At 46.8% G+C, this 21,836-nt stretch overlaps 1 protein-coding gene across 1 annotated transcript in view; it reads left to right on the top strand.

Moving 5' to 3' along the window:
* CHST15 (carbohydrate sulfotransferase 15) overlaps positions 1-21,836 on the top strand; it is a 360,039-nt gene that overhangs the window by 301,121 nt on the left and 37,082 nt on the right. Inside the window, exon 7 of the mRNA XM_078644020.1 lies at positions 15,009-15,165. Coding sequence (XP_078500146.1) covers positions 15,009-15,165 — 157 coding nt within the window. The remainder of the gene's footprint in view (positions 1-15,008; positions 15,166-21,836) is intronic.

Below are 21,836 nucleotides of genomic sequence, written 5' to 3'. Positions count from 1 at the left end.
ACGCCAACGAAAATGTATTTCTCTGCACTCTAAACTTTCATAATTGTTTTTCCAAATAAGGGTCGTAACAAAACCTGACGGCCCCCCCTGCAAAGGACATGGAGGGCCCCCCACCCCCCCCACCCTTCCGCACTCAGGGTTGACAGAGCTATTAAGTGGTATGAAAGAGATATGTGCAAACTGGAAGCATTGGCTTAGAAATTTACTGTTTTTTCATCAATCCTTTCCAAATCTCTAAAAGTAGTCTATAAATTCTCATTAGTATAGACTTCACCAACCACCCTGCTTTTTTTTTTATTTCTGTATTTTTTTATTGTATATAAAAAAGTATATATATTTACATGGAGCATGGAATATACATGAGTGGAGGAAGAGAGAGAGAGAGAGAGAGGGAGAAAAAGAAAAGAAAAGGCGCCTGTTTTTAATCCTGAGTTTTAACACCTGATTTGGTGTTTCTCTAGACCAAGGGATCTTAACATATGATATCTATGAGTATCCCTGACAAACAAGTGACTCTGACTCCGACATCTTTTAGACCTCATTGTCTTATGTAGAATTTCCTTTATGTTAATTGTACACACTTGTATGATGTACTGTCTTTGTATAATATGTATGTGACGTAAAGGGCTCTGTCACCCATACATGATGAGAAACGCCCTTTGGCCTTAATGAAATCACAGGTAGTGATATCATACAACATTTGTGTCTGAATTTTCCCAGGTGATCATGTCACATGACCTTAACCCTGGTGACATCACAATAAGTGACATTACTGACGTTCTATAATTGCTATGACTATATAAAAACGCAACACATACACGTCTATTCTAGATACCACATATATTAGGGTGGTGACATGATCTTTTAAAGTTGTGGGGCATAATATTAACCTTGAAGAGTAGTGACCAAGTAAAGCAAGTGAGCCAGACTTCTTCTAAGATGGTTCGGGGGCCTGTCCCTGAGAACATTTTGGAAAAAATTGGGTCAAGCAGTGCATTTAAAAAAAAAACTTTCACATAACTTTGCTACAAAGCCATAGTCTCCGAAAGGATACTTTAAATATTAAAGTCCTCGAATGGTGTGCCAAGCCAATGGAACCAGACACTCCCCTGGAGTTGACACCATTTTTTCAAAATGTGCTATGGGTGTCCCAAGATATCAAAAAATACCTCCATTGTGCCAGGTCCAGCATTTTGTCATGGATGCCCTAGTATGCCAAACATTACAAGCAATATACCAGAGCCAGAATTGTTGCTATTAATTCCATCCATAAACCATGAGTGACACTTACGTCACAAATTACCTTAGTATGTCAAGGCCAGTATTTCTCTAAAGGTTACCCCTTTCAAGAATGTCCTCAAGTATGCTAGCAGGTGCCCTATATGCCACCAATGACATCTCATATGCCATTACCAGTATTTTATCATTATGTCAAGAACTACCCTCAGAACTAATTACCTTGATCATATCAATTCCAGCATTATACTGTAATGCCAACAACTACCTCCAGCATGCCGCTACTTTATCACATATGCCTGTCATGCTAAGAATTGGCTCCAATATGCCAGTGCCAGCATTTTGCCAGGGGTGCCTCCATCAACAATTATCTTTGGTATGCCTTGGCAAACAGCAGAGTCACAAGCATATTATCACAATCTCACTCATGCTCACTTTTGTCCACTTATGCTCACTCACACTCACTTATTCATTTTCACCAAATTGTACTCACTTGTTCGTTGCCACTCAGTATCTTGCACACACTCTAACTCTTACTTTATAACTCTCATTCACTTTCACTTTTCACTCACTGACTAACACATTCTCACTCAAATTCACTTTCTCTAACTAAGTCATACTTTCACTAACACATTCTAAATCGTTTTTTCTTACTCACTCGCTCATTGTTTCTCTTCTCATTCTCACTCACATTGATTCTCACACTCTCTAGCACTCCCTCGTTTATTCATTCTCTCACTTGCATTAACTCTTACTCGCACAGTCTGACTCACACATACTCACTGACACTCAAACTCACACATTGTCATTGACATTCACTCACTCTCACATTAATATTTAGAAACACAGATACACACACACCCTCTCTCACACAAAAACACTCTCACCCACAAGCAGTTACACAACATACATTTAAAACATGTTTACCTACCTTAGGTGCTGAGAAGGTCCCATTCCAGCTAATTGCAGTCCATTTTTTATTACACTGTTAGTGAATAACATATTGTTATTCACTATTAGTGTAGAAAACAAATTGGTAGAAAACCGGGAGTGAAGCCCCAACTGACGCCATAAGGACAAGCAGCTCCTGTGTTCCTGGCACTGTTATTTGACATCACTGAGGCCAGGGATCACAAACAGCAAGCCAGAGCCAGTGGTCACAGCTGCAACACCTGGTGACACCTAAATGACATTCCTGTCCTAGATAGATAGATAGATAGATAGATAGATAGATAGATAGATAGATAGATAGATAGATAGATAGATAGATAGATAGATAGATAGATAGATAGGTAGGTAGGTAGGTAGGTAGGTAGGTAGGAGTGGAGACTAGAGTAGAAGGAGAAAATTGTGTCTACAGTACTCAGACTTGCAGTGGGCTGCGCTGTGGCTCGTGCCATGGGAAAGATTTCACAAACAGTTACACTGTGCATGACTATGACATGGCTCACCACACCCTGAACCAAAGAAGAAACCACGGCCAGGCGTTGAGGGCAGGCTCAGACGATCCTTCCAATTCATTGTCTGTGACATTGTGCTGCCTATGTTTAGATATCAATACAACTTATGGAATCGAGGCATTTTTTCAGAATTTGGCACAAATTATATAATTTGGTGAGGTACTGTGAGACACTTCCCCCCCGAGGACAAACACCTTAACCCCAGCTGAGGACAGAGGGATACACCTCACACCCACACTGAGCAGTGCAACGTTGTCACCTGGCAATATGTTTTACACATTTAAAAGAGACAAACCGAATGAACAAATCAATCACAGAAGCGATTGCAATATTGGTAATCAGATAGACTCGTAGTACATTTTCTTGGCTAGGCAAACCAAAGACAGGTGATTCACTTACATTGGACTGTTTGCAACCTTCTGACACTTGTGCACTCATTTGGAACTTGACATTTTTAGTTTATGGCACATGCTTAAGAGATAGGCCAGTGGTGGGCCACTATAACAGATGTGGTATATTGTATGTGTTTTACAACTACACTGTAAGGATATATATATTTACTATTCATAATTCCACTTATGTGTATGTCCTATGGAAAGTATGGGTGGAGACTAGAATAGCAAATATATAATTACTTTACAATACAGTGAGAGGTTGATATAATGGATGCAACATTCTTGCAGGTTGATATTAACGACCTCATTAGAGTGCCTTCAGTAGGCCACAGAAAGAAAATCTTCCTGTACCTATCCCTTGTGCATACAAATAAACACTGACATGGCAGACATACATTCTAAAAATGCTCCACATCGACTTGCTTCAAGGGAGACCACTTTTATAATAATTCGTTTTTTTCTGTTCATATCTGATGTTTCCAAGCACAGGTCTTCGTACTATCCAAAGTAATTGTATTAAGTTCATAGACCTCAGAAGTATGTGAAGTAGTTGATTTTGGTAGGGCTCAAACTCGTGAGTCTCAGAAGCAGTGTAACTCACTGAGCCATCTGTCTGGCTATTTAACACACATCTCAGGACATGTCCTAATTAACAAAAGTCCTTCTGGTCTGCCACTTCTCACTTGATGCAAGTGCATGTTGTGTTTTACTCAAAGGATAGTGCGAAAACACAAGCCTGGATTTAGTCATGGCAGGACGGTAGATTGCATGGATCTCGGAGGGCAATACATGTTTACTATCCGAAAACATCAAAATATAAATCCAGCATTATGCTGTCAATTGGTCTTCACCATAAGGCAGTGAGAAAACAAGTTTAGCCTCATGGGGGGATAAACAAACAGGAACATCCACTGAACTTAACTTTCAGCAAAAACCATTCGCCAGCATGCATACATTACCCTCCTGACTCCTGCCCACGTGCTACACTCTGAAATGATGTTGAAGCATTGACAACTAAGGCGCACTTCACATAAAAGAACTATAGTCACCGCCAAAGCTTCAGGCACGATACACTGAGACATAGAAATGTCAAATGTAAGTAAACGGGCAGCATTTCCTGAAGTAAAATACTACTGGCTTCAAAAGACCAAGGAAGTAATTTAATTATGTAACGTTCTCTTCTCACCTACCATCGATGGCCACAGTAAGATCCTTCCTAGGAATTAAGCTTCATAGAGACAACAGCTATTTCTTCCTTTAAACACAGCAGAAGGAATCACCTCAACTTAGCGCACAAATCGAAGCGATACCACATGGCATGTTTAAAGAAAGAAATACTCTTTTTGCATTGTGACGGACGACCGGCCCCTAATTGGATGCCAGGCCTGTTGGGTGTACGCCGGTTCCCAAAGGCATCCATCCACCCTGCAGTTGTCAAAATGCAAAAATGGGTATTATTTCTTTCTTTAAACATGCCATGTGTAATCGGTTCACCTTTTGTACTAAGTCGTAGCGATTCATGTTTAAAGAAAGAAATACCCTGGGCCTCTTAGGCATTTTGACAACCACTCTGGCACCGGGTCAAAGTTGTGGGGCCCAGAAGTGAAGGAAAGGAGAAGAGCCAAAGTTGCGGTAGGGGGCGGGTTGGGGGGGAGGACCTGGGGGCACGCAATAGGAGAGAGCCATTACGAGGGGGCTATGCCCGCACCACAACTAAGCAAATAGAGCTTTTTAAAAAATATATTTTTATTTGGCAACACATAATTATGGTACAAATAGACATATTAATAATCACTTTCAGTAAAACTTCTCGTACACCAAACCAGAAAAAGTACAACATTTCATTTGAATTTACCTAAATAAACAATAAGAACATGTGACAGGGGCAATTTCAAAACTTACTATACTTAATTCATTAAGAACCTCTATTATTATTACTCCATTAATTTGGATGAATTTAAAACTATTAGTATTAGGGACTGAAAAGTTGCGTTGCAAGTGCTGGAATCTGTTACCATGACTAGGCACTAAAAAGTCTCCAATGGTTAACACCCCCGAATATTCCCATCTTCTAGAAATATCATCATATGCTTGTGCTGGTATCAGTGAAGAGTGCCATAACGATGTATACTTATTATATTTGGGAATATTGAGATATCTTGTAGTTTTCCTCCAAATTCTCCAGGCGCTCAGTATGATCTTAAACTTAATTTTCTTATAATATGAGGGTTCAAGTTGCTTTACCAAGAGGCCCCTCACCTTATCTCCAATTACCAGTTCATAAATTGAAGGTATATAATTATCCTCTAGTAAACGTGCCGGTGTTTTAATCAAAAGTAATGGTGTCATCTGCTGAAGCAGAGCAGCCCAGAGGTAAAATACTATGTTCGGGATTGCGAGGCCACCTCTTGTGAGAGGTAGAGACAGGTAACGCATAGATCTCCTTATCTTCTTGTACCCCCATACAAATTTGCTCATTTGGGATTCAAGTGCCTTTATAATTTTGTCTTCAACCAATAACGGGATATCATGGAACAGATATAGCACCTTAGGTAAGACATTCATTTTAAGGAAATTACCTCTTCCGATGATTGACAGGTGTAATCCATCAATCCTTTTTAAATCTTCCTTAATATTTTGGAGGAGCGGGTCATAATTTATCTTCAAAATATCCTCTATTTTGGGAGATATACGAACCCCTAGATACACTGCACTCTCCACCTTTCTGGGATCCTCGAATTGAGTATTCTGAGTACAGATAACCATTGTTTTATCCCTATTTAGGGAATACCCTGAGAACTGGCAGAAGGCATGAGTAATCTGTTCAATTTCGATTATTGCCTCTGTGGGGTTAGGTGTTACAACCGCCACGTCATCGGCATATGCTAATATCTTTGTATCAAAATGGCCCACAGTGATTGGTTTAATTGCCACAGCATCTAATAATTTCATGATCAGGGGGTTTATATGTAAAGCAAAAAGGATCGGGGAGCATGGGCACCCCTGCCTTGTGCCTCAAAGTATATCGAACAGCTTAGAATCATGGCCCATCACCAATACCCTAGCCTTAGGCAAATAGTACATAGCCTTCACAGATTTCATAAAGCAGGGTCCCATGTTGTTTTGGTCTAAAACCGCCCACAAGAATTCCCACGAAACCCTGTCAAAGGCCTTCTCGGCGTCCAGGAGGACCATCGACATCCGCCCCCCCGCGACATTCATGGCATCAAACAGCGCAATGGCCCGACGGGTGTGATCCGTGGTACCCTTACCCGGGATGAAGCCATGTTGCCACGGGGAGACCAGGTGTTCGATCATCCCCCTGAGCCGGTTGGCCAAGATCTTAGAATATAATTTCGAGTCAGAGTTTATGAGAGAAATTGGGCAGTATGATGAGGGTCAGCTAGGAGGCTTATCTTTTTTTGGGAAAATCACAATATTAGTTTCCCTCCACGAGCCAGGGGGAGTACCGCTTACTTGAATACCTATGAATAAATCCAGAAGGAAAGGCGTTATAATATTACCCAGGATTTTATAGAGCTCGAGTGGTAATTTGTCAGGTCCTGCGGCTTTTTCCCGAGGCTAATTCTGCAAAAGCCATTTGTACTTCAATCTGGGTTATATCCCTTTCCAGATCTTCTCTGAAAGTCATATCCATACCTAGATTGCCTTCCGATTCAGTTGTCCAATTAGCCAATGCTTCTCTAATTGCTACTGGGTCTAATATATCTTCATTTTGATACAGCTTCTGATAATATTTTCTAAAGACCTCTAAAATAGTCTCAGGTGTTGTATATTTCTGGCCATCAGACTCGATGTTAGAGATTAAGTTGAGAGATTGTTTTTGGCGAGTACGAAGTGCTAGTTGCTTACCAACCTTCTCCCCCGCTTCGTAGATCTTATTACGATTAGATTGGTACATCTCAGCCGCCTTCTGGGAAAACCTACTATTCATCACAGTTTTAAGAATCATCATTTCTCTTAAAGTCGGTCCGGCATCCTCACCCTGCATTATAAGAGTAGTGTGTTTTTGCTCTATTCTAGCTAGTTCTTCTAGCTGTAAATTATTCAGCCTAGCAACCTCCTTCCTCTGTCTGGCTACATAGCTGATTGTCTCCCCACGGATTGATGCTTTAAAACAATCCCAGAATGTATTCCTAGAAGCGCTATACCGATTACAGTCGAAAAACCCTTGCGTCCATGCCTTAATATGATCTATGTAGCTCTTATTAACAAGCAATTTCCTGTCAAAGGTCCAGGCTGATCGAGGTCTACTCATATTATCAATACTCAATGTGAGTACTAGGGGATTGTGGTGAGAAATAATTTTTGGCAACTTGTTAATTTGTGCCCTATCAGTGAGATTGCTTGCCAACCAGATGTAGTCAATGCGAACATATTTGTTGTGCGGGTGTGAGAAATGCGTATACCCTGGGTCATGATGTTGTTTCAGATCCCATATATCAGTCAGCCCTAGGCTCTCCTTGAGTTGTGAAATGGCTCTATATACCCTCGGTTTACGACCGACATATTTATGTTGGCCATGGTTATATGCTAAGCCATTTTGGGTCAAAGAAATATTAAAGTCCCCACAGAATATCAACGCCTGAGGCCAGGAAGCAAGCTCCATTTCGAGATCAAAAAAATAGAGGGATCATCCTGATTGGAAGCATTAATAGAACATATTGTGATACCAAATTTAAGCTCAACAATCACCCACCTGCCCAAAGGGTCGGCTGCTTTGCGTACGACCTGCCCCAAAAAAGATTTTGCTAGGATAGCCACACCTCTTGTTCTTGTAGTATGCTTTGTACATACCATCAAATTAAACCCCGGGACCCTCAATGCATCTTTTTCTACCCAAGGAATGTGGGTCTCTTGGAGACATACTATGTTGAATTAATTTTGGCTAATTATCCCACACATTTGGTCCCTTTTTGCCCTATCATTGAGCAAATAGAGCAAAAGACAATGATAATATGCCAAAATAATAATGAAAATGGCATTGTACTCACAGTAATGCCTTGCTTTGGCTCGCGCCGTGCGAATGGCCTCACGTGCAGTTCACACTGCGCATGACCATGACACGACCCTCCCTGCCCCGCCTTTAACAAAAGGAGACACCCAGGTGCTGAGGCAGGAGGAAGTAGATGGAACCTTCCTTTCAGTTCGTTCTCGATCCTCCATGGATGTCGACTCTGCTCCAAGTGCCTGTATATTAATACATATATTATTAATATTTACTGACCAGCAGCGTACTGACAAAGACCATAAGACCAGGGGGCCCTTGGAAACCATGGGCAGGGCAGGCTGTCCTACCAAAAGTATAGTTATAAACTATAGTACCACTGACACTGAGGGGCCCCCCACGTGACTAGGAGCTCCGGGGCCCCCCGCACCGCGTGGGCTGCGGGGCCTTACGTTATGCATTGCGTCCGGGCGTCCCTCCCTGTGACGCAAGGTGAGCAGCGCTCTTGTAACGATGGCCTTTGATGGGGATCAGACCTATAAGGGAGCTGGTGCACGTTTGAAACTTTGGATTCTGGCCCTAAAATCCAAGGTAGCTGCTGCTGTCTTGTCAGTGTATAAGCAGCAGGGTGGCTAGTTTGGACAGATGAGCCGACCACCCAGGGACGGATTGGTAATGCGGGCACTCGGTCATGGGTCTCAGTCCTCCACAGGGCTTGGTCGCCCCACTCACTGCTGCCGCTCCTGCCTGCCTTTGCTGCCTCCTGCCTGCAGATTCCTTCGCTCGCTGCCCGCTGCTCCTGGGAATTTCCCGCTGCTCCTGGGAATTTCCCGCTGCCCGCTGCTTCTTGGAATTTCCCGCCGCTACCTCCCTGCGGCCCCGCCCCCCTGTGATTCCATTCGCCGCCCCGCTCCCGCCACCCAGCTGCTCCTCCCTCCCGGCTCCTTACTTATGACGCCCCCAGAGCGACCGCGCAGCGGATGCGCGCAGTGGGAGCACCGATTGAGCGCCGAAGGTGCGCCAAAGGTAAGCCCGTCTGCGCCCGTCCGCGCCTGGCCCGCGCCCAGCGCCAGGACCCCTGGCCCTCCCCGCCAAGGCAAGACGACCCGACTGACCTACGACGCCGCCACTCTCAACGCACTCAATGCCGGACGGACCCACGCCTGCTGCCGAGCCACCCCGAGACGCACCCACGGACCCTTCACCTGCTGCACCTGCAAGTTCACCTGCCTCCGAACCTGCCCCGCACCCGCCAAGACAAACACCAGCACCAACCACCTCAAGTGCATCCTGATCAACACCCGCTCCGTCCACAGACACGCCGTGGAACTCTGGAACCTCCTCGACGCTACATCACCGGACGTCACCTTCCTCACGGAAACCTGGATGAACGCCTCCTCTGCACCCGACATCGCCATCGCCATCCCGGACGGGTACAAGATCATCAGGAGGGACCGCATCAACCAGACCGGAGGTGGCATCGCCATCGTCCACAGGAACACCATCCGCATCACGACCGACGCCAACGACTCCTTCGCCGCAGCCGAACATCTCCACTTCCAGATTCACACCGACCCTAAGACGACCCTCAGAGGCACGCTCGTCTACAGACCCACGGGACCACGCACACAATTCAGCGAAGACATCACAGACTTCGTCAGCCCGCACGCCCTCCCCTCCACCGACTACATCCTCCTCGGGGACCTCAACTTCCACCTGGAGAACAACAAGGACCGCAACACCACCGCCCTGCTGGAAAACCTCGCCAACCTCGGACTCAAGCAACTAGTCAACACCCCCACCCACTACGCCGGCCACACGCTTGATCCCGTCTTCTCTTCCAGCAAGTACATCACCTTCAGCCACGCCACCGGACTCCACTGGACCGACCACAGCTGCGTCCACTTCAGCTTCAAAAGATCCACGACCCAACACCACCCGCAACAGGTACCTCACAGGAATTGGAGCAAGATCACCGCAGACCAGCTCACCACCTCCCTCAGCCAGAGCCCACCCGCCAACACAACGGACCCCAACGAAGCAGCCCGCAACTTCACACAGTGGCTGACCGCCTGCGCCAACGACCTCGCGCCACTAAAGAACCCTCCCAGCAGACCCAGAAGCAAGAAGGCATCCTGGTTCACCGACGGCCTCAAGGACTCCAAGAAGACCTGCCGCACCCTCGAGAAAGCCTGGCTCCTCGACCGGACCACCGACAACATGACCGCCCTCAAACACGCTACCCGCAAGCACCACCAAGAAGAAATCCCTGAAGGAACGACTGGACAACAACGCCCACGACAGCAAAGAGCTCTTCACTATCGTCAAGGAGTTCTCCAACCCCAGCACCGGCACCAACGACATCACTCCATCACAAGACCTCTGCGACTCCCTCGCCTCGTTCTTCCACCGCAAGATCGCCGACATCCACAACAGCTTCGGCGCCCCACCCATGCACCCAACCGTCGAACCAACGCCCCCCACCGCCACCCTTCGCACCTGGACCACGGTGACCACCGAAGACACAGCCCGCACGATGAACACCATCCACTCCGGATCACCGACCGACCCCTGCCCACACCACGTCTTCAACAAGGCCGACTCCACCATCGCACCCCAACTCCGGAACATCATCAACGCCTCCTTCAACACCGCCACCTTCCCGGTAGCTGGAAGCACGCCGAGATCAGCGCCCTCCTGAAGAAACCTACAGCGGACCCCACCAATCTCAAAAACTTCCGCCCCATCTCGCTCCTCCCTTTTCTTGCTAAAGTCATCGAGAAGATCGTCAACAGACAGCTGACCGCCTTCCTCGAGACGAACGGATCCCTCGACCCCTCGCAGTCCGGCTTCAGAGCCAACCACAGCACCGAGACCGCCCTCATCGCAGCCACCGACGACATCCGGACCCTGCTCGACAAGGGGGAAACAGTGGCCCTCATCCTCCTGGACCTCCCCGCTGCGTTCGACACGGTCTGCCACCGCACCCTAGTCCAGCGCCTCAGCAACATCGGTATCCAAGAGAAGGCACTGGAGTGGATCATCTCGTTCCTCGCCGGAAGAACACAAAGAGTCCACCTCCCCCCGTTTCGCTCCGAGGCCACCGAAGTCATCTGCAGCGTCCCGCAAGGATCTTCACTCAGCCCCACCCTCTTCAACATCTACATGAAACCTCTCGCAGCCATCGCACGCCAGCACAACCTCAACATCATCTCTTACACCGACGACACCCAGCTGATCCTCTCCCTCACCAGAGACCCCGACACCGCCAGAACCTGCCTACACGAAGGGATGAAAGACGTCGCCGAGTGGATGAAGGACAGCCGCCTGAAACTGAACTCGGAGAAGACGGAAGTCCTCATCCTGGGATCTTCGCCCTCCGCCTGGGACGACTCCTGGTGGCCCCCAGCCCTGGGCACCGCACCCAAGCCAACCGACCACGCACGCAACCTGGGCTTCATCCTGGACCCCTCCCTCTCGATGACCAGACAAGTCAACGCCGTCTCCTCATCGTGCTTCAACACCCTGCGTATGCTTCGCAAGATCTTCCGCTGGATCCCGACAGAGACCAGGAAGACTGTCACCCAGGCACTCGTCACAAGCCGACTGGACTACGGAAACGCCCTCTACGCCGGAACCACAGCCAAGCTACAGAAAAGACTCCAGCGCATCCAGAACGCCTCCGCCCGACTCATCCTGGATGTCCCCCGATGCAGCCACATCTCCAGCCACCTGAGGAACCTGCACTGGCTCCCCGTCGACAAGAGGATCACGTTCCGGCACACAAGTCTCTCCACGACCTGGGCCCCAAGTACCTCAACGACCGCCTGACCTTCTACACGCCCACCCGCCAGCTACGGTCCACCAGCCTCGCCCTCGCAGCCGTACCACGCATCCGAAGAGCCACCGCCGGAGGAAGATCCTTCTCTTACCTGGCTGCCAAGACTTGGAACTCCCTCCCCATCCACCTTCGGCTGACCCAGGACCATCTCGCCTTCAGGAAACAACTCAAGACCTGGCTGTTCGAGCAGTGGCATACCCCTCCCCCCAAGCGCCTTGAGACCCTCCCGGGTGAGTAGTGCGCTATACAAATGGCATGATTGATTGATTGAGTGCTCTCTGTGGGACGTTTTTTCCCCATATCTCCCAGTCCACAGAAAGTATTGACAGGGAGAGGAAAGCAGCCTCGCTGTGCGGCCGTTCAGTGATGATAAGCGGTGGCCTCTCATTGACCCCCTGCCCTGCCAAGCAATCACGCTGATGGTGGGCTGGGGAGGGGCGATTGTGTGCCAGAATCGGCCTCCCTAGGGGCCAGGTGTCGCTCAGGCCATTGAACCATTTTCACCTCGGCCCTGAAAAGTGTTTGCATTAACACCTCGCCCACGGCCCTTCTCATTCAGGGCACAGTGGGCGAGGAAAAATGGGTCTCGCTGTGGGGGCCAGGTAATGTTGGGAACTGGCAGCATCTTCACTTTAGCTGCCCCCAAACACCCCCCCCCGCCCCATGGATGGCCCAGCAGGTGTGTTTTTTGCTTTATCCCCTCTCCAGCCTGTCCGTTGCCCGAGGCAGTGAAGGGCTGGGGAGGCTGAGTAATTTTCAAACAGCTGGGGCCTCGCTGCTTTTCAGGTGCTCCTGCGCTGGAGGGCTGAGGAATAATTTTGTAATAGAAAGGAGCCTCGCTGCTTTTCAGGTACTCCTGCGCTGGAAGGCTGAGGAATAATTTTGTAATAGAAAGGAGGCTCGCTGCTTTTCAGGTGCTCCTGCGCTGGAGGGCTGGGGAATAATTTTGTAATGGAAAGGGGCCTCGCTGCTTTTCAGGTGCTCCTGCGCTGGAGGGCTGGGGAATAATTTTGTAATGGAAAGGGGCCTCGCTGCTTTTCAGGTGCTCCTGCGCTGAAGGGCTGGGGAATAATTTTGTAATAGAAAGGGGCCTCACTGTTTTTTAGGTGCTCCCCATGGATGGCCCAGCAGGTGTGTTTTTTGCTTTATCCCCTCTCCAGCCTGTCCGTTGCCCGAGGCAGTGAAGGGCTGGGGAGGCTGAGTAATTTACAAACAGCTGGGGCCTCACTGTTTTTTAGGTGCTCCTGCGCTGGAGGGCTAGAGAATAATTTTGTAATAGAAAGGAGGCTCGCTGCTTTTCAGGTGCTCCTGCGCTGGAGGGCTGAGGAATAATTTTGTAATAGAAAGGAGCCTCGCTGCTTTTCAGGTATTCCTGCGCTGGAAGGCTGAGGAATAATTTTGTAATAGAAAGGAGGCTCGCTGCTTTTCAGGTGCTCCTGCGCTGGAGGGCTGGGGAATAATTTTGTAATGGAAAGGGGCCTCGCTGCTTTTCAGGTGCTCCTGCGCTGAAGGGCTGGGGAATAATTTTGTAATAGAAAGGGGCCTCACTGTTTTTTAGGTGCTCCTGCGCTGGAGGGCTGGGGAATCATTTTTTAAGAGAAAGGGGCCTCGCTGCTTTTTAGGTGCTCCTGTGCTGGAGGGGTGGGGAATCATTTTGTAATAGAAAGCTTGTAGGACATTGTCACCTTGGCTCTGTGGCCTTCCCAATAACAATATCCTCTCACTTACATTCTTTGTGTGTTTCATGAAAGGGCACTCCCGCAAATGTGGGCCACACCCCGCGAATGTGGGCCCCGCCCCGCGAATGTGAGCCACACATTTTTTCGGCAGTGCCCTGGCCAAATCGTGATCCCAATCCAACCCTGCCCCCACCAAAGGGCTGGAGTGTGACGTCTTCAAGACAAAGTTGAGTTGAAACGTCTATCCCCACAGACAGGACTCCCTATCTGAGGCCGCCTCATGCTGCTAAGGGAGGACAAGAAGGCAGGATTCACTCTCTTGACACAGTGGCCTAAAATACAGCCACAGCAGGAGGAACAAACGAAGCCCCTTTAATTTCTTACCACTTCCTGAGTCTTATATGAAGCAGTAATACCTCTGCCTGAAAGTGCTGCCGTGCTTCCTGGCAATGGTATCCCAAAACCAGACCGCAAGGTTTTAGAGAAAATCTTCCAGGCTGTTAAGAAGCTATCCAAAAGACAAATGCTAGGTAGTATCAAAACCAGCGAATGAGGATTAGCCCTTGGCTTAACTGGTTCAATATTGTAAATACTCCAGTCCCCATGTTCAGGTGTCTGTTCTACTGGTGATTGACATGCAAGAAAAACGTTCCCTCCCATCGTGCAGTGCTTCAGGAAGTCAGGCCAGAGCATCCGGTGGCTTTCTTTACTGCAGGGACACTGCCGTCTTTTCTTACAAGTATGTCCAAGAAAATGTTTAAGAAATGTTCTGGCTGTGGCTTTACCATGCTTCAATAACTTATTTTGAAAGGCAGAAGACTTCTTATTCCTTTTCTCAGTTCTCACCACCTCAACTCTGAGTCACGACTACTCAATAGTCTCCTCCCTTCCTTTCCTGCTACGTCTCTTATTTCCCCCTACAATCTTGACAACCAAATTCATGTGTGTAATATATTCTATAAATGTATCAAATTAGTGTGCATTTTGTTTAGATGGCTGGAATTAGAGGTCAGTTTTCACTACCCTTCTCAGCCAGTAAAACCCTGGTTTTAAGAGGCAATGAAAACTGCTAAATGCTCCCCCCCTATGAGAGAGGATGCCCATGGCAAGGGGGTATTTTTTTTTAAATCCTGCTTTGGGTGTTTTTCACTGAAGAAGAGCGAGGTGATGTTAGAGCCCTAAGGGGTAGGTAATGTTTAATTAGAGTTGACTGTTAGTACATTGTTTAGGGACATGGAATATATGCCACTAAGCTGAAAGTTGACTTATATTGTGAACTCTGCGTACTTCCAAATACATTGGTATTTTCTGCAAAAGATAGAGCGTCATGAGTAGTTCTGTTCCGAGTGATGCCGTATGAGCCGGATGCTGTTTGTGTATTATGGACTGCACAGTTTACTCTTTCTTTCTGTTTCTTGTCTCTCGTAGGTTATACTCTGATTATTTGTACTTTGCACTTGCAAATAAATCGGCCGAAGACTTCCATGAGAAGGTTGTGGAGTCACTGCAGCTGTTTGAAAATTGCTTGCAGCAGTACTCCTTGCGCGCATGCGCCTACAGCGCCTCCCTCAACGATGCCATGCCGGTGCGTATACAGCGGTTTCAGAAAAAAATCTTTTTTTTCAAAGTAGGGACACTAATTAAGTTAAGCAGTCTGCAAGTGGCATCATGGTGCATGACATCATGGCACATGACCACACGTGGCAACACAGAAAGTGACATCACAACTCATGACCTCACGGGAAGTGACATCACATGAAGTGACATCAGATCTTAAGAGCTCACACATTTAGCAGGTCTATTGTGTTTAGCTGGTCTATCATGAGGACATAAGAGCGCATTACAGTATTTAACAAACAAGATTTTGCATCAGGGTTGGGTCAAAAAAGGGACACAACACTGACCCAAAAAACTGGGCCTCCATGTATACATTTAATTTTTAAACTCTTCCACAAATAAATTAGTACCCGTGATATCATTCCTTTGAATCTGTTCTTCTTAATTGAATGCAAAGTCCACTTTTTTAATGTAATATGGGGTTAAAGCACCTGCTGCAGAGACCTGCATGTGCCCCTTAAATCTCAGAAAATAATAATAGTGGTATTGGTTTTTTTCTTATGTAGATAGGTAAGTAGTTCACTTCTTTCCACAGAGAGATCCTTTTGATGCTTGCAGTTCATTAATTGCAGTGTTTTTAATATATAGCACAGTGAGCTATGAAGGACATGTGACTCCTCCACCCTAGTTTGGCAGTGCGATTCCCTTACATAGATCACTTCCTCGTCTTCAGTGTCTAACTTGTAAAATAATAGGTGCTGGTGCCCCAATGAATGAATGATGAACCTTATTTTTTTATTACTTAAACTCATTACAAATCAATAAACCAACCAAACGACAAAGTACACACGTTACACTCAGGTTAAATGAATAGACCTAAAAGTTCCATAGACCTCAGTCATTAATCCTAGAATCATAAAGTTCCCACACTATGAAAGATACACAATAGGGACATGAATAGCCAAACTAATGGTGTTTTTAAATAAGGCTGTATTACAAAGAACAAGAACATAAAGTGGCTTGTGCTGCATGTCTTAAGCCTACATGTTACTAGCTGAGTATAGCAGCATTGCCTACAATCCATAAGATCACCCCTTCATCTAATATAAAATAAATGAAGGGATAAAAAGACAGGTAATGCTTAAAATTAAAGTTCTTCTAGTTTAAAATTAAGTGTCTCGTGCTGCGTACTTCATGCCAACGTGTAACTAGTTATGTATAACCACATACACTGCAGTCCATTAAATCAATAATTCATCTAACGTAGGGCAATAAAATAACGATTAAGTTAAAAGGCTGCTATCCTTCAAGACGAGAATTTTTTTCAAATAGCATGTAGGGATTTTGCATAATGGCAAAGTTCAGAAATGTTCTTAGTGTTCAAACAGTGTGATGCTGCTTCCTTACAGGTTTTTCATTTATTAAAAAGCATAATCTGTTTGATGTGATGTTTCAGTTTAGTGCTCACTGCCAGCAGCAACATAAAAGATGAATAAAAGATTGTGTTTATAAGAGCACAGCCTGCAACCTAAACAGGTTTACGAGACGGAGGACCATGACAATCTGAGACTGAGGACCATGACAATCTGAGACTGAGGACCATGACAATCTGAGACTGAGGACAATGACAATCTGAGACTGAGGACCATGACATGACAATCTGGGACTGAAAACCATGACAATTTGAGACTGAGGATCATGACAATCTGAGACTGAGGAACATGACAATCTGAGACTGAGGACCATGACAACCTGAGACTGAGGACCATGACAATCTGAGACTGAGGACCATGACAATCTGAGACTGAGGACCATAACAGTCTGAGCCTGAGGACCATGACAATCTGAGACTTAGGATCATGACAATCTGAGACTGAGGACCATGACAATCTAAGACTGAGGACCATGACATGACAATCTGAGACTAAGAACCATGACAATTTGAGACTGAGGATCATGACAATCTGAGACTGAGGACCATGACAATCTGAGACTGAGGACCATGACAATCTGAGACTGAGGACCATGACAATCTGAGACTGAGGACCATGACAATCTGAGACTGAGGACCATGACAGTCTGAGACTGAGGATCATGGCAATCTGAGACTGAGGACCATGACAATCTGAGACTGAGGGCCATGACAATCTGAGACCAAGGACCATGACCGTCTGAGACTGAGGACCATGGCAATCTGAGACTGAGGACCATGACATGACAATCTGGGACTGAGGACCATGACAATCTGAGACTGAGGACCATGACAATCTGAGACTGAGGACCATGACAATCTGAGACTGAGGACCATGACAATCTGAGACTGAGGACCATGAAATGACAATCTGAGACTGAGAACCATGACATTTTGAGACTGAGGATCATGACAATCTGAGACTGAGGACCATGACAATCTGAGACTAAAGACCATAACAGTCGCAGACTGAGGACCATGACAGTCTGAGACTGAGGGCCATGACAGTCTGAGACTGAGCACCAAGACAGTCTGAGACTAAGGACCATAACAGTCGCAGACTGAGGACCATGGCAGTCTGAAACTGAGGGCCATGACAATCTGTGCACACGACGGATAACCTCACAGCTCCCTTAATATTCGCTTGCAAATAGAACTGCAGGAGCAAAGAATTGTAGGAATGGAAGAGTAAGGATGCAAACGTATTCTGAGTGAACTGCGCCACATCTTCTGCCTGGCTAAATAATAAGACCTGAGACTTCTATGTTGATCTAAGGGACAGCCTTGATGGAGTTTTATACCATATGTCAGCAATTTTTATTCCAAAAATTGAATTGCTTTATTTAAATAGGTCGCCCTGAGATTAACAGAGACACTTTTGTCCCCAACCAAAATTTAATCAATAATAAACTTCAGACTCCCTTCATTTGCCCTAATCACCAGATAACAGTATTTTAAAAGTGAGCTTTATAGACAGGATCTTGCTTCAAAAAGCCAAAGTCAAGGCGCACCTGAGCCCTAGAGGTGCCGCTAGGGAGCCGGGATATTCTCGTACATACTTTGGAACAGATTGCTGAGAGACACAGGCCCCACTCCCTCTTATTGACCCTGTCCATAAATATCCCTTGTCCGAGGTGCTTGTTATGTAATCTTTGTACATAAATGGCAGTGCGGTGAATGTGCTACTCCCACCAGACTGTGAGTTTGTTTATCTTTAGATCAGTAACCCCAGTTTTGCAACTATGCTTGTGGGCTCTTTTGCTGTATCCTTCTTTTAGTGACTGTGAGCAAAAGAAGGATGAAATGAAATGAAAAGGAAATTTATAGAGCGTGAAACATTAACCCAAGGGTGTCAAGGCACTTGCTCATCAAGCAGAATTAAACTAGACGGTTTGAAGGCACCTTAGAGACTGAACATCCATGTCTTCAAAGCCTTCCTAAAAGCCAACAGATGTGTTTCTTGTTTCAACCTCATTGGAAGAGAGTTCCATAATTTGGTTGAGCCTACCAGAAAACTTCTTCCACCCCAGGAAATGTTTTGACCCTGGGAACAATCAGATTGTGGGCAAAGGATGAACGAAGATGATGGACTGGAATATAGGGTAGTAAATTCTGTTTTAGGAAACCAGACCCTATGTCACGCGTGGCCTTAAAAACATTGCACAGAGCCTTGAACTCAATTTGTCTCTTTACTGGCAACCAATGTAGATCTCGAGCGCCCTTGATACAGATCTGTGTCTTGGGATGTTCAACAAGAGCCGAGCCGCAGCATTCTGCACCACCTATAGTTTAGACAGGCACTTTTTCCGAAGATTGATAAAAAGCTCAGTACAATAATCTGCTCTTGCAGCTGGAATGAACGGGAGAATCTTTCTCAGAAGCTTTAGCGTGTTAAAAAGACAGGTAGGTAACCTGATTGACATGACCTTCAAACGAGAGTTTAGAGTCAAATGTGACTCCCAAATTCTTCACCTTGATTATTCGCGTTGGTAACGGACCCTGCTCCAAGGGCCAAAGATCGGGGGAGAAATTGGTGTGGATGGAGGACACATGAGGAATGAGGAATGCAAGGACAGGTTCAACGTCAAATGCAGGACAGGAAAATGAAAAGGAAAGTAACAAAGATCAGGGGAGGAGGTTTGCACTTTGGAGACAGATAGAAGCAACTTTGATAACAGGAACATAAAACATATTTAGCAAAATGGACATGAGCAAGGATGCAAAGGATGTGGAAGAGAAATGGGGCAGATAAATAAGCACAGACTCCCTTACTTGTGGAGTTTGTCGACCCAGTGTTCCTGATTTTTGATAGGCACAAATATGGAGTTGGTTGACATTTTCTAGTTGTTGCGTGTGGAGATCAGGAATGATGAGGGATGGAAGCAGGATGAGCGGGAGCTGAGAACAGACCAAGGTATCAAACATAGTAAATGAGGGGAGGTTAGCTCATGCAGTATATGTTAGTATTCTTCATAATTTCAAGATTTGATTTTTACATTTTTCAAAGTGCTAAAATAAGTCCACATCAGTTATGTAGATGCGGCCTGGCTCTAGTATGTATTTAGGTCGTTTGGGGGGGCGAAGGGGGGGAATGAATCAATTTGAGGAGGTTGTTTATAGATCTGTTGCTACATTTGAGTGTACCAACCAGGAGGTTGAATACCAGCACACGGCCAGTGGTCAGGTCGGCCCACATCCACTCTGTCCCTAATCACCAGCTGGAGGAGCAGTCCTGGTGTTTAACCCACGTACCTTCACATATGAACCATCCGAATGCAACGATAGACATCTGCTGGCGCAAGAACACAGCAGCACAGAAGGATGGGAAGTGGAGGGGAGAGGAATGAGCTGAGGGTGATCCTCTCTAAGCAGTTAGGCCACAGTGAGGTAACCACTGGCCCACCCTGATACGAACAGTGCTGCAAAATTGGATGAAGATTTTATGGACGCTGCGAGGCGGATCCAAGATGGCGGAGTGAGGATCCGCGTTGGTTGACACACCCGTGAGCTCCGTTCCCCTTCACAAAATCCTGCTAAGAGAGCGACTCTATGGATAACTTTGGTTGTTTCTGAGCTTTTGAGCTTAAGAGCTTATGAGATTCCCCTCGAAGGTGACCCCCTTTGGAAAACGACAGCGGCTCTGATACCTTTTTCACAAGCTGATGCCGGCGCTTTCTTTCCCGGTTACCACCCGACTGCTGCAGCGGCTGCTGCGAGGACGGATCGGCAGCTCTGGGATCAGCTGGCTGGGTCCCGTGGTCAGTCAGCGCTTGAGTGCCGGCGTTCTCTGGCTGTGGAGGATGTCTCCTAAAAACCCTACCCCGTTGCCGCCACGACAGACCCGGAACAGCAAGCAGGCGGTGGCCACTGTGCGCGATGACAGCGGCAGCGGCAGCACCAGTTCCTCCGGCAACCCTCTTTCCCGCTTCAGCCCCCACCTCTGCTACCTCTGCTACCACTGCTGATGTACCCCAAGCTACGGCGCCAACTATAGCGACGGCAGCAGATACCTCCTTACAGATTTTGGAGGGGCTTGAGGGGCTTGAGAACAGCGAGGCTAACGAGACGGTTGTGCGCACCACTACCCATGCGTCTGCTTCTGCTCTGACGGGGGAGAGGAAAACTACCAGCACCAGCACTAACGCTTCTAAACAGGTACTGAGACCTTCTGTTTTTCCAGCTGGGCCACTGACTAAGGCGGACAGAAAGGGGTTGAAAGCACAAGCTACACCAGGGGGGGTGACGGGAGAGATAACCCCACAACCCCCACAACCCCTACTAGCCCTAAAGAATACTTCTACACTTTCTAATCCAACCCAGCAGAGGGGAGGTGCAACAGAAATAATAACGCTTCGAAGCGGCCAGGGCGCGGAGACATTTCCAAACCCTGAGATAAGTAGGGATGTAGACTCCACCGACCCTCCGAGTGTACAGAATCTGACTTTGGAACCCGGTAGTAGTCAAATAGACAAAATTTGTCCCAAGTCACCATCGAAGCCGGTACCGAAGACACTTTCAAATGGCATTAAACCAAGTAACTTGGAGAATATAACAGAAGTCCAGGGGGACGCACTTGAGGCGTCAGAGGTGAACCCAGCACGCACTCTGCTTCCTATAGATAAGGAGCTTGACTCTTATGAGGACTGTGAAGTAGAATCCGAAATTGAAGAAGACAAGACACCAAAGAGTAAGGGAAAGGGCAAACAGAAGCTTAAGAAAAGCAACAGGGCTGGTGCTATCTCCAAGCGACCAAAATCAAAAACTAGTAGCAATCTGCCCTTGAAAAAACACGTATTGGAAAAAAGCCCACTAAGAAGCTGGATGGTTACAAAGGGTCTGGTTAAGACTATGACATTGAGGCTATCTGGCGGGAGCCCTACAGAAACTCTCTCAGCAACGATCTCTCCGGAGAATAATTTTCCAATTGATCTTGATCTTGATAATTCACCTTTGGCAGAACAGATCGAAGGGCAACAACTTCAAGGGCAAACGCAAGTCCAAGACCAAGATCGGGAACTGGCGAAGGAGTCTCATAATGGTTTGAAACTAAGCGTATCGGATGAGGTGAGCATTAACTACTCTAGCACCCACTCCACTGTTCCTCACTCAACTACTACTCTTCCCTCTACTCAATTGCACGATCATGCAGCTGGTAGCTCCTCCCTTACAACTGAGATATGTGTGGGTTCTTCCTCAACCCCCCAAACAATTGACCCAATCAGAGAAAG

This window comes from Lissotriton helveticus, chromosome 5_1 (genome assembly GCF_964261635.1).
Source record: "Lissotriton helveticus chromosome 5_1, aLisHel1.1, whole genome shotgun sequence".
In the NCBI taxonomy this organism is placed as follows: Eukaryota; Metazoa; Chordata; class Amphibia; order Caudata; family Salamandridae; genus Lissotriton; species Lissotriton helveticus.
The sequence above is the reverse complement of the archived record's forward strand: the minus strand, read 5'-3'. Positions and strand labels throughout refer to the sequence as shown.